The sequence below is a fragment of the Phocoena sinus genome, chromosome 16, assembly GCF_008692025.1.
Source record: "Phocoena sinus isolate mPhoSin1 chromosome 16, mPhoSin1.pri, whole genome shotgun sequence".
Lineage (NCBI taxonomy): Eukaryota > Metazoa > Chordata > Mammalia > Artiodactyla > Phocoenidae > Phocoena > Phocoena sinus.
Window position 1 is genome coordinate 22,412,862 of NC_045778.1, and position 13,398 is coordinate 22,426,259.

Genomic DNA, 13,398 nt, shown 5'->3' on the forward strand with positions numbered 1-13,398 from the left:
TAGGAACCGGGCCGCACAGCAGGAGGTGAGCGGCGGGCGAGCGAGCGAGCAAAGCTTCATCTGCCTTTCTGCATCCCCCCTATCGCTCGCATTACCGCCTGAACCGTTCCCCTCCCACCCACACCCCGCCCCCGGCGTCCGTGGAAAAGTTTTTTTCCACGAAACCGGTCCCTCGTGCCAAAAAGATTCGGGACCACTGTCCTAGACGACCGCCCTCTCCTCCCCGGCCCCGGACGCTGTTTCGGCTTCTTGGGGCCCTGCAGGCGCGGGGGTCCCGCAGAGCTCGCCCAACGCGCCCCTCACCTGCCAGCGGCCTCCCGCCGTTCCGGCTGCCGTTCCGGCTCCCGTTCCGGCTCCCGCTCCTGTCAGCAGCTCCCGTAGTCGCCGCCGGGCCGGAGGCCCCTCCCTTGCCGGCGTGACTCGGCGCGTCTGCTCTCCAGCCTCGGCGCGTCTGCCCTCCAGCCTCGGCCATGCCCCCGGCGGCGCCCCGGGGAACTGCAGCCTCCGGCCCGCCCGCGCCGCCGGCCCGGGAAGCCAATCGACCCGACCGTTAGCACTCGACCGCTACTGTCGAGGACGCCCGCGCTGCCCTGGTCCCTCGGACTCTGCTCAAAGTTCGGTCCGGCTCCCTTGCCGGACGCCTCTCCAGCCTTTAGAGCGCGGGCCCCGGCACTGGCTGTGCGATCTCGGACGGATCACCAGCCTCCTGCCTTCACACATATAAACAAAAATGCAAACCCAGTTGAGCACCTACTCCACGCCTGGCATTGTGCTGGGCGTGAGGGGTGGGAGTGAGGGGTTGTAAAATGTAGAACAATGCAGGCATGGTTTCTGTTTTCCTCCAGGTAATACTAGGAAAAAATACTAAACAACAATAAAACATATGTATCACTAATTGCAGTAAGAAAGACCGGGGGCAAAAGAAGGGTGCCAAGGCCTCTCTCCAAGGTTGAGAAGTTAGCCCTGGGCAGAGAGAAAGCAAGTATGCTCTGGGTGTGCAAAGACCAAGGCAGGATAAATAGCTGAGAGCAGGGGCATTGCAGAAGTGGTCGGGGACAGAGTGGCCCAATGTGGCAGGGTGGCACAAGCCTCCAGGTTCTGGTAAAGACTGCCCGTGTGATCCCAAGGGCAACGGGATGCCACTGATGGGTTTTAAGCTGAAGAGTGAGGTCTGAGTTATGTTGGAGGGTGAAAAGACAGGGCAATGGGAGGGCTGCCTGAAACTGGGTAAACTGGGCAGGAGCGGAGTCCAGGGAGAAGAAGAAAGCACTCGGATCTGTCAAGAAATGTACTGCTGCAAGCTACAAACTGGAAGTAGGATCAAGCCAGTTTGGTGACAGATAATCCATCTTCACCTACTTAATGCAAATATTAGCACCTACCCGAATCACTGTAGAAAAGATTCAACGAGATCTTTTTTTTTTTTGCGGAGCGCAGGCCTCTCACTGTTGTGGCCTCTCCCGTTGCCGAGCACAGGCTCCAGACGTGCAGGCTCAGCGGCCATGGCTCATGGGCCTAGCCGCTCCGCGGCATGTGGGATCTTCCCAGACCGGGGCACAAACCTGTGTCCCCTGCATCGGCAGGCAGACTCTCAACCACTGTGCCACCAGGGAAGCCCCCAAAGGTCTCTTTTAAGGGATGCCTCTACTCCCACCAGGGACAGGGGATAGGGTGCAGAGAAGGCCAGGTAGAAGTTTCTTATAGGCCAGGCCTGGAAGTGGCACACCTCCTTTCTGCCCTTTGGAACTCACGGACACACCTGACCGTGAGGGTGGCCAGGAGACGCAGTCTAGTGTATGGCCACAAAGAGAGGAAAACAGATTCTGGTGTCTGCCCTGCTGACCTAGGTCTTAGCCTCCCTGGGTTTCTTCCTGTGCCTCTGCTTGTCTCTTCTCAGCCCCCTTGCAGGCTCCGGCTCTACCTCTGTCAAAAAATGAAGTCAAAAAAATCATGAGGCAGGCTTGTGCGGAGCAGTAATGGTGACCCGTATAAGAGCAGCATCAGAGCAGAGTGGCAGGGGCAGCCTGACAGGGTCAGAAGACTAGCTACATGCAAGGGATGGAGCAAACAAGTTAATATATTGAGGATAATGTAGCTGTGTTTCTCACTGACAGGAGGGAGGTACCAATATGCAAAGGGGAGAGCTAGAATGAACCTTGTGGTATTGAACTTGTGGTATCAAATTGGAACTATCAGTGTTAACGCGTGGCATGGCTTGCAACATATGGAGATAGAAATAAATATAGATGTAAGGTCTGTCTACCGAGAGGGCCTGGGAGCAGCAACACCTCAGAGTAAGAAGCACACCTAGTACCTAGATCTTTGCTTCTAAATACCGTTCTCTAGTAAAGAGGACACTGGAGAAGTGGCTGATTCCAGGGAAAGTACAAAGTAAGTCTACAACATTTTGTTTTGAAGGAAGTGCTCAAAGAATGATGGGGAGATGTCAAAAGAACACAGAAGCTAGTTTGAAGGAGCTCTCGCTGGTCAATATGGACGATTGGAACATCAAAATAATGCTAACAATAGATTATAATCCATTGAATAAACTATGAATCCATGATTCCACACAGATATAATTAAACAGAGAGGAGGGAAAGCTTTTACTTACAATAGAAAGCCAGCGAATAAATGTAGGAGGAAAAATGAAAATAAAAAATTTCCATTGGGCAAACATTAAAGTTATTCAGCCAAGGGACATCAGTGGGTGCTAAGCATAGTAGATGAAAGTGGGATAGGGATATTTACATAGTCTCCAAATACTGCCACACAAATACTTATTAATTACAAAGAAAAAAAGGAACCTTACAGTGGAGAAACCTAGCAGGCACCGTCTTACTCAAATGATCAAGGTTATCATCTATAATTTGACAAATAAAGATCATGCACCACCCAGTAGAACATGATGATAAGACAACATCACTAATGTTATATCCCAAAGATGTGTATCCCAAATCTAATCATGAGGAAGTGTGGACAAACCCAAGCTAAGGCACATTCTGCAAAATGACTGCCCTGTTTTCTGCAGGAAGGTCAAGGGCATCAAACTCAAGGAGAGCCTTAGGAGCTGCTCCAAGTCAAAGGGGAGACAGCCATGGCAAGTGGGTAGAACTCATGATCCCAAATGAGGTCTCTTTGTTACAGAGAACATCACTGGGGCATATGGCACAAATGGTATGGGGTGTCTGGGGGAAGGGTGCGTGGGGATTCTTGCTACTTTTCTGTAAGTTTAAAACTGCTTCAAAATAAAATCATTTTTTAAAAAAGAAGCAGGAATATCTTCTCCCCTCTCTCTTCCCCCATCCACCATCCAGGTACAGAAGACCTGGCAGAGGATCTGAGGTCCCAGACCCAGTGACAGAGCCGCAAGAAGGAAGGAGCTTGGTCCCTCAACCAGGACTGCACAGGAGCCATCCTCCCCCACTTCCTGGTCAGGTGCGTGACTTTGGACTTTACATGAGCAATAAACAAACTTCTGTTGTATTAAGCCACTGAGATGGGGGAGAGGGAACCTTTTATGGCGCTATCCTAACTCATCCACTTAACAGCCTGCTGTGCCTCTCTACTTGAGATCCCACGGACACCCAAGGAAACATCTCGTCCCTAAGCTTGTCAGCCGCTCATCACTATCCTGGCTAGAGACCCAGCACCATTTGACCCTGCTCTCTCTCTGCATTGCCCCACATCCAGTCAGGTCCAGCTCCTGTGTCATGCTTGATCTCTATGCCCACCAGGCCTGCTGTGGCCATCTTCCCCGTCACCAGGGCCATTGTCACTGGTTCCCCAGCCTCCATTCCAATCTCTTCTCCACTTAGCATGGCCAGACACACAAATGTAGTTTCACACTTCCTTGTCCCAGCTCCCACTGCCATCAATCTGGACACCCTCCCTGTTTCCTGCTTCCATCTGGTAAACACCTACTCTCCCCTCAGTGTTCAGCTGCATGAATCCTTGCCTGACCCTCCCTGCTCTGGGCCCCTGGACGTGGTCTTCCACCTGAACAGGACAGAGACGCCCTGCTCATTCCACTAACGGGGTGACACACCAGTCTCCCCGGAATAGCCTGAGCTCCTTGGTACCCACACATGCTGGGATAAATCCTCCCCTTCCCACTTGCAGCCAAGTCAGAACTCGGCTCTCCCTCCCCACCTCCATAAATTTACTACAGGATTTCTCTCAAGCTAACTTTGCCCTCTGGCCCCATTCCTAATCCACACAGAGGGGAACAACTGTCTCAGGGGTGTTCTGTGGTTGCCCAGAGCTGGTGCTCAGCAAACAGATGTTAGAAACAAAGTACTCCCAGCAATTCTCTCTGCTTAGATTAGCCCCCTCTCCCCCAGTCATTCCCCAATGGCATTCAACCTGTCAGTGATTTAACCATCATTTCTTGACGGCCTACACAGGCAGGGGCCTGGGCACACAGTGCATGTTCCTGACTCCCAGGGTTGGTCTTAGTTCCTAGGGCCTGCCTTGGCCTCATTCACCTTTGAACTCCCCAACTCCCATCCGTTCCAGGACCTGGCACAGGCCTGGGTCCATCCAGGCAGCCTGTAAACAGTTGCTGCCAGGCCAAGGCCACCGCCGTCTGGGATCTGCAAGCCCCACCCAGTGCTAACTGGCACCACGGCCAGCTGCCAGGACTAGTCTGGCGCAGGAGTGTCCCGTGAGATCAAACCCCCTGAGAAAGCAGGATGGAAAGGTATATTTCTGTTCCTGCTGCTTTCCTATTCCCCATTCAACTCTTAAAACAAAGAAGGAAAAGAAAGAAGCTTATATCTAGAAGTAGGTCCTGTCCCTCGAAGGTCCTGTTTATTCCCAAACCCTAACCAGACACATTCTACCCCTCCCCCCCCCCACCCCGACCCCTGAGAGCCACTTTACGGGCCGGAAAATTAAGGCACTGTGTCAGCGTGCCCCTGTAGGTCAGGGCACCCAACACATGAAAAGCCGGGAGTCCTGGCTTTCGGGGACGCCACCGCTGGTCCAGCAGAACAGGAAGATGCTCTTTCCCTTCCGCCTCTGGTCTTCAGAGCAGGGCCTCTCTGCTGAGGTTTTCTGAGGAAGCCCCAGTGCTGTCAGCCCCATTCTGAAGGAGAGCAGAGAGGAGCCCAGGCCCCAGGGAAGCCGCCGCTGCAGGTGCCCAGTGACCCTCAGGAGACAGGGAACCGTGGCTGGGCCTGCCTTCCAGTAACATCTGTCTGTCAGGACCAGGTCTGTCTGTTGTACGGTTGTACTGCGCTCCCCAGAAGAGGAAAGAACAGAGCTGAGCCTAGTGTTGGGGGAAGAGAGAGGTGGCGGCTCTAGAAAGCACCCCAAAACGGGCTGGCAGGTGAGAGATCCGTGGGGGCTAAAGAGAAGTTTGGTCCAGACTCCAGAGCTGAGCAAGGTGGGTGGTGATGGGGATGCAGCCTGGCTGGGGTGTGCCGTGTCAGGGTCCTCAGGCCACCAGCCTCAGCGCTCCCCATGGCATCAGATGGTTGCTCTTCTCTCTAGAGGGGTGCCACAACTTCAGAGCTTGCTCCGCGGGGCCTCTGCCAGGGGTCGCTGCAGCCGCCACACCACCCTCACTGGCTCAGGGGCGCGGTCCAGCTGGCGGAGGCCGCCCAGGTCGCCTGCCTGGCTGTACCGCTGCAGGGCCGGCTGGAGCACCGTGATGGGAATGCTGAAGTTCAGGTGGGGGTAGGTGGCCCCCGTGTTATTGTCCCGGGTGTTGCTGGCGATGATGCCTGTTCAGGAGCCAGAGAGGAAAAGAGGGTGTGAGCCAGGGGACAGGGGAGGGAGGCTCACCTCCAGCCTGGAGGCCCTAGACCTGCCTGAAGCCCCCTCGTAGTGACAGGCACCAGGCTTCATTCATGGACACGGGCTCCTCATGCCTCAGTCCTCCTTCCTGGCTTTACTTTCTCCCCAACACTATCAGTATCTAATACCCCATGTTTCACTTGTTTTGTTATCCCTCTCTCCAACTTCTGTTATCTTTCAGCTCCATGAGGGCAGGACTGCTGTGTTCTGTCCATGCAGTCTCCCCAGTACCTGGAACAGTGCCTGGCAAAGGACGACCTCAACAAATACTAGCTGAGTGACTGAATAAATGAATCAGACCCACACAGAACTTTTGTTTGGCCTGCTCAGTGCATGTGTATGAATTTTTTGAAGACAATTTTAGACTTAACAGAAGTCTTGCCAAAATAGTACAGAATTCCTGTATACCCTTCACCCAGCTTTTCCTTATGTCACCATACAGCATTCATCAAAACCAAGAAATTAACCTTGGTGAAATGCTATTAACTAAAGTACAGAACACACTTGGATGTACCAGTATTTGCACTAATGCTCTTTTTCTGATCCAGGATCCCACATGGCATTTAGTCGTCATGTCTCCTAGGTCTCCTCCCATCTGGGTCACTTCCACGGTCTCTCCTTATCTTTCATGGCCTTGACACTTTGAAGAGTACAGGTCAGTTATTCTGTAGAATGTCCCTCAATTTGGGTTTACCTGATGTTTTCTCATGATAAGATTGAGGTTAAACATCACTGAGAAGAAAACCATAGAAGCAATGTGTCCCTTTCAGTGCATGCTATCAGGAAATGTGTGCTGACTATAAGCACTGCTTGCGATGTTAACCTTCATTACTTGGGTGGTATCTGCCAGGTTTCTCCGCTGTAGACTTACTATTACCCTCTTGGTAAGTACAAAATATTTTAGGATTATGCAGTTATCTTGTTTCTACTTAAACTTTTGCCTACTGATTTTGGCATTCATCGATGGATCCTGTCGGCAGCAGTTCCTACCGAGGTGTCCTAATAGTGATTTTCTATTTCCCTCATTTCTTCTACATTCATTAATGGGAATTCTTCTGAAAACCAAAACTGCTACCATTTGTTTTGCTGCTCAAGCTGTTCCAGCAGGAGCTCCTTCACGTCATCTCCTAGCTCTTTCAACACCTGACGTGCCCATCATTTTGCTGCTGCTGTTATTGCTACCCCTCCCTCCTTTCCAGCACCACAAGGCAGCCCTAGAGAATGACTCTTAGAAACCAAGATCTGAACTCTCGCTGTGCTCATTACAAATGGATGTCACTGCTTCTAGCCCCTCTCAGCAGACTGAGCTAGGAGTCACATATATCTACACACACACACACACTAAGTCATGCATACACACATCTACATTTATTTCTGTGTCCACTTATCGGTATATATCTTTTAAAAGGTCAACCAGTATATGGGAGAAAAATGGAATGCAGACTAGGACAAATGTACCTAACTCTATTTCAAATGAATCACATAACTATACTGAAGGGGAAGGGAAAGGAGCTAATCTAAGAAACTTTGGAAAAGAGCGTTTTGACTGGACACTTTAAGGCTAAAGATAAAAAGAACCGTACGTGCTCAAACACTGTTCTCTAGCTGGTAAATTCGTTTCTCACGGGGGTGTGGTTAGGAATTCTGAGAAAAAAAAAAAAAGGATCACAGCTGCTTGTGAAAAATTGGAGTCAGCCAGCGTTAGGCCCACATATCTTTGTAATGAGGCAACAATGTACTAGAGCTGAGTGGTGTTCACCCCAGTTCCCCCTTGCCCTCCACTCACTGCTGTCTTCACTCACTCACTCACTCACTCATTCATTCACTTTAACAGCCCAGCCTCTGTAGGCTTTCGAGTTTGTGACCCTTGGACTAATCCAACTCCTGAGTCTCACAGATCAAATGACATTAAGTGACTTACCCAAGGTTGCGCAGTGGCTCAGTGGCAGAGAAGCGACCAGAACTCAGATCTCTTCCCTCCAAGCTCAGCTTCTGTCCCTCTCCACCCTCAGAAGCACAAGAGCCTGAAAACCTTGGCTAACTACCTCTGTGCATAAGGCCCACCATCCTTCCAGACAGAGGGTGGCTCCCAGGGCTGGAAACCAAGCACTCGCAGGATGGGACTGAGGCTCTGGCAAGGGGAAGGCTGGGAGAGGACCAAGGAGCTGGTTACCCAGGAGGTCCCCGGAGCAGGTGGAGAAGAGAGGTCCCCCACTGGAGCCACCATGCACAGCACACGTGGTCTGAAGCATCACTGGTGTGTCATCCACCTGCACCACAGCTGACAGGATGCCTGAGGTCACCGAGGGCCCGCAGGCCTGGCCAAAGACACCGAAGCCCACCACACTGACAGCCTCGCCTGCCAGGGAGGGAAGAAGGGTTAAGCTGGGGAGCCTCCTCTGTCTGGCAGGACTCACACATTCCCCAACCCCCTCCCTGGCCACTCCAAATTTCTAAACCCTCTCTGCCGTTTGAGTTTCTGCTCAGATACTCTTGCCTCCATGAGAACTTTCCCCAGGCCCCCCACAGGAACAGGCCGGGACCTCCACTGAGCTCCCAGCACTGTATCTGCTCAACCACTTCTCTTCAGCATCAGGCTGTTCTCCAGCCCTCATTCCCCTGCTGGACTGGGTAGTCACTTTTTAGGATTCCCAGCACCTAGCCAGGGGCTCAATAAATGTTTGTGAAATTAACACTCACCTCCTGAGACTAAGAAGTCTCTTGGTAAAACTAAAATGGTGATGATGACTACAAAGCGGGCACCACTTTCCTTCCCCAAGTGCTTTACAGACAATATCTCACCCATTCCTCACAAGGCCCAGGAGTAGGGAGCATTATCCCCATTTTACAGATGTGGAAACTGAGGCAGAGTTCACTAAGTTGCCTAAGGACACGGGGCTAATAAATGGCAGAAGATGCCAAAGCAGAGAGCTTGTAATCCTTGTTATTACGTTATAGCATACGACATCCACAAAGCGAGACCTCTGGTACTTCTGTGGCAGCATCACAAAGCCTTTTACTCAAATCATGCCATGGGAGCCTCAAAAGTACACATCTCTCAGACCAGCCTGCAGTGTTATAAGGAGACCCCAAGGCTCAACACACTACACTGCTGTGGGGCCTCAGGAAAAAGGTATGCCTTACCCTTCGCTGGGAATTCCACATGCCCCCCAGGACGTTAGGCATGCTGGGCGTGAGCAGGGAGGCCTCCAAGAGCAACTCCGGCCAAAGCCCTGTAACCAGGATGTAACAAGGTGCCAGCCTGACTCATTACTCCAGCAGGGGTGGGGAAGGGAGCTGACCTGTGGGACTGGCCCCTGATCTGCAGGGTTAGAGCGCCCAACACTGACTTTCCTTCCTGAGGTTCACCCCAGACCAGAGAACCCCTCTGTCCTTTACCTTCATGGAAATGCTCAGCGGGCACAGGTACAGGGACACCATCTAGATCTTCCTCCAGGCTCACCACTGCTATATCATAGGGAGATGTCTCCTGGGTGGCAAATACCACATGTCCCCAGATTACGGTGCTCCTGGGAACAAGGAAAACAAAATGACAGGCTAGCTTTCTGAACGCTCGGCACGGGGAGGAAGCAAAATAATGAGAGTGACAGTAAAAGTCATGAACTTGGGACTCAAAAGATTTGGTGTCAGCCCTGAAACATACCAGCATGCAACTCTGGGCACATCCACAGTGGAACTTCCAAACGTGCTCTACCAACTGCAGGGTACTCCTGTGTAAAGCTTCCGGTGCCTCACCATCATCACAAACACCTGACACCTAGGGGGCACTGTGGGCCAGGCCTGGTGTTAATGTTCTATGGACATCATTTCATTTAGTCCTCATAGCTGCCCTATGAACTAGGCACTGGTATTATCTCCATTTTGGATGGTGCATTTGAGGCCCAGAGAGGCTGAGTAATTTCTCAAGGTCACATAGCTAGTGGCAGGAGCCAGGGCAAACATTCTCAGCATTTTCCTTTACTGCCTCATTTGATACCAACAATCCTGTCAGGTGGGGGGCAGACATGATACGATTTCATCCCTCTGGGTCCCTGTTTACATAAATGCCAGCACTTCTATAACTCTTACTACGTGGCAGGCTGTTCCAAGACTTTATATGTCATGGGAAAGCAACTTAGATTCAGCAAATTGCCCAAGATTACACAGGGGCTTCCTACTACACACTCTGCAGGGGTAGCTTCCAGCAGACCTGTTGTGTTCCCTAGAATCAAGAGTATGTGGGGGTAGGTGGAGGGGTGAGGAATTGGGGACCACACATAGAGGAAAATTCTCATCATCAGTCTTCCCTACAAAGTCATGGCTGTCCAGGTGGCTGCCAGAGGGGACTCTATGGCAAAGCAGGGCTGGGTTAACCTCAGGAGTTCAATAGAGGCATTTGGAAAGGTCTGGGCTGAGAGGCTGAGCCAGGGACAGAACAACAGGCATTAACACCAAGGAGCATTAACACCAAGGCGCAAACACCAAGTGTTTGCTTTGGCCTAAGTCAAGCACCTGGGACTACAGAAGAAACAGAACATGTATTAGAAAACCAAGCCAGGAAGCCAAGGCTGCTGTCTCCACTGTCACAGCAAGTCAAAGTAAAGGAGGGTAAGAGTGCTCACCCTGCAGAGAGGGAACAAATGACTGTCTGAAGTCCCAACCTGGCTGCCAAGAGCACTCAATGATTGTTCAAAATATATTTGCCTGGCCCCCACTCCCACATTCTAATTAGGTGGAACCGCGTATCTGTTCATTTTGATCCAGAAGAGAAGTTCTGGTTAAGATCTAAGAGATAAATCAAGTAAGAGTAACAGGCTCCTCTCCTAACCCAGGAGGGTAGCATCCTGGGCCCCTGGGGCTTCACTATGGCATTCAGGGGAAAGAGGGCAGGGTTAGGAAGACTCTGTTCAAGGGCCTCTGGTGTGTGGGTACAAAGATGAGACAGAGAAGTTGCCCAGAAGGAATTCAGACTGGGAGGGGAAGCTCAAAGATGCCTAGCCAGGGATGCTGGACCACCCCACAGTTCCCCAGAGTTGCTTGTCATCTTGCCCAAGCCCCATTCACCCCTTGCCAGGAGGTCCAGAACCCCCTACTCTGGGGTTCTGGGTGCCAAGGATGAGGGGAGGGTCCCAGGTCTCTAAGCACACTGCACCACCAAGCATTGAGCCTGAGACCAGAAGGCCTCCATAATCCTCAGGATTATGACCTGAGATCCAGATATGACAGCTGGTTAGGGAGTGGAGTGGGGGCAACCTTGTGGGCCTTACTTGGGGGTGGTGGAGCGCACCAGGACCTTGGCCGCCTCCCGAGGGGCCACATGCCGGCAGGTCACCACGAGGCGGGGTGCCACGGCCACTCCGGAGCCCCAAACGGAACCGCACTCCACCAGCACGGCCGCAGCTGCCCAGGGGGGTCCGGGGTCTCGGAGGGGCAGGCCCCACGGGGAGCCCATCTCATGCGGTAGGAAGGCGGCCAGGGCGGCGGCGCCGGGGTGCAGGCGGCAGAGGGCCGCTCGGGCGGCGCAGAGGAGAGGGGCGGCGGCGCAGAGCAGCGTGAGGCCCACCCACTCGCGGGCCTTCCAGCAGAGGGGCGCCGCCACCAGCGCCACCAGCGCCCCCGCAGGTCGCGCCTCGAACACGCCGCCACCCTCGGTGCCTGGTAGGCAGCGCGCGTCGGTGAGCAGCAGGGGGCCGGCCGAGTTGCTGAGGACGCCGCAGCTGAGCGTGTTGAGAAAGATGTCGGGGCAGAAGGCCCCGAACGGGGAGCCGCAGGCCACCAGCGGCTCACCCTTGGGCACAGCCCCGAGAGGCGCCACGGCCAATACCGGCCCGCGCTCCTCCGCCTCCGCCTCCTTCTCCGGGTCCGGCCGCACGCGCAGCAGAGCGAACCAGCCCAGCGCTCTCAGCTGGTCTTCCTCCTCCTCCTCCGACACCTCGTCGTCCGGTGCGGCGCTCGCGAAGCTCCACTGCTTGGCCGCCTCGCCGCCGAAGAGGCGCGCGAAGTGGCCCCGGAAGGCCGGGCAGCTCAACAGCAGCAGCAGCTCGGCGGGGCGCGGGGGCTGCAGCGGCCGCCCGCGGAACCGGGCGGGCGGGCCGGGCTCCAGGCCGGCGCACTGGGGCGTGTACAGCCCCGGGCGGCCCCGCTCCGCGCGGCCTGCCGGACTCGCGGCCGTTGGGCCCCACTGCACGTGCAGGCGCAGGTCGTCGCCGCAACTGTCGCCGGGCAGGAAGGCGGCGCCGGCCGCGGTCAGCGCCCCGCTGCCGGCCCTCAGGAAGGGGGTGAAGATGCCCCCGTGGCACAGCACCAGGCCCAGGCGGCGGCTCAGGATCACCCCACTGCAGCTCCACGAGCCCGCCTCGGGCTGCCCAGCCCGGATGGCGCTCACCACGCAGCCCGCCTGCTCGGCCGCCCTCATGGCTGGCCCCCACTGCCGCCCCATGGCCTCGGGGACGGCACACCAGGGGCTTCCCGGGGAACAAGCGAGCGAGCAAGGACCGCGGCCGGCACCAGCTGACCCCACGTAGCGCCACCCAAAGCTGGCAGCGAGAAGCGCAGGCACTATCCCAGGTCTTCCTCTTCCGGCCGGATTGGCTAAGCCCCAACTGGCCCGGCCCGATTGGCTGGGCTAGGGGCCGAGCCCTGATTGGCTGCCGAGGCTGACCCCGCCTTTCCGCGCCCTAGATGGTTCAGGTCACCTGTGCGACGTTGAGGGCGAAGCGGGACCGGAGGAAGAGACCCGGAAGAGTGACAGGAATGTGGCTTTACTGGGAGATAGGGGCGTGCTGGTCCCTCGGAGCCTAGTCTCGTCTCTGTTCGCTGAGCTTCAGGAAGGGGAACAGAAATGCGCCCTGAGGTGGCTAGACTTGCCCAGGCCTTGTACAGGACCTGTCAGTATCTGCCTAGGTGTAGGAGACATCCGACCTCTGATCCCTGGGATAAGACGGGCAAAGAAGGCGTTCAGGGGATTTCCCTGGTGTCGCAGAGGTTAAGAATCTGCCTGCCAATGCAGGGGACACGGGTTCGAGCCCTGGTCTGGGAAGATCCCACATGCCGCGGAGCAACTATGCCTGTGTGCCATAACTACTGAGCCTGCGCTCTGGAGCCTGCGAGCCACAACTACTCAGCCCACGTGCCACAACTACTGAGTCCGCTCGCCTAGAGCCCGTGCTCCGCAACAAGAGAAGCCACCGCAATGAGAAGCCCGCGCACCGCAACGAAGGGTAGCCCCTGCTTGCAGCAACTAAAGAAAGCCCGCGTGCAGCAACTAAGACCCAACACAGCCAATAATTAATTAATAATTTTAAAAAAGCTGTTCAGTATTTTGAAACTTTGTAAGTAAACCGTACAGTAATCCACTAGGGGGGATAATGGAGCTCGTAAGATTACACCTCTGGTCTTCTGATGCCAAAGCCACACCCTACATATCTCATGGAAACTGGATTTGCTCCAAAAATTGCCTTTTAAAACTATGATAAACAGTAGCTGAAGTCAAAGTTTTAAATTACACAACCCTATAGTTTGCATTATGCACATTTCATATAATGATTTATAACCATCAGCCAGGATTTATCTAGATCAGGGGTCACTTTTTCTGTAAAA

At 54.0% G+C, this 13,398-nt stretch overlaps 2 protein-coding genes across 10 annotated transcripts in view; both read right to left on the reverse strand.

Moving 5' to 3' along the window:
- AIFM2 (apoptosis inducing factor mitochondria associated 2) overlaps positions 1 to 453 on the reverse strand; it is a 56,936-nt gene extending 56,483 nt beyond the window's left edge. For 2 of the 5 annotated variants that reach the window (XM_032608401.1, XM_032608403.1), the window contains exon 1: positions 304 to 453. The gene's annotated coding sequence lies outside the window, so the exon portion shown is untranslated. The remainder of the gene's footprint in view (positions 1 to 303) is intronic. The other 3 variants (XM_032608404.1, XM_032608405.1, XM_032608402.1) reach the window with 3 other exon arrangements.
- A 2,126-nt stretch (positions 454 to 2,579) lies between these two features.
- TYSND1 (trypsin domain containing 1) lies at positions 2,580 to 12,377 on the reverse strand. 5 transcript variants are annotated; one of them, XR_004346239.1, is made up of 5 exons: positions 11,067 to 12,377; positions 9,199 to 9,329; positions 7,973 to 8,158; positions 6,304 to 6,439; positions 5,592 to 5,726 (listed from the first exon to the last, which is right to left on the reverse strand). XR_004346239.1 is itself a non-coding variant. In XM_032608656.1 (4 exons), the coding sequence occupies exons 1-4, from the start codon at positions 12,236 to 12,238 to the stop codon at positions 5,509 to 5,511; spliced, it is 1,707 nt and encodes a 568-aa protein (XP_032464547.1). In that variant the 5' UTR covers positions 12,239 to 12,377; the 3' UTR covers positions 2,580 to 5,508. The 5 variants fall into 5 exon arrangements, 2 of the variants coding, with proteins under 2 accessions (XP_032464547.1, XP_032464548.1); XR_004346238.1 differs by having other exon boundaries at positions 2,580 to 6,439; positions 7,721 to 8,158; XM_032608656.1 differs by lacking the exon at positions 6,304 to 6,439 and having other exon boundaries at positions 2,580 to 5,726.
- Between the last annotated feature and the right edge of the window lie 1,021 nt (positions 12,378 to 13,398).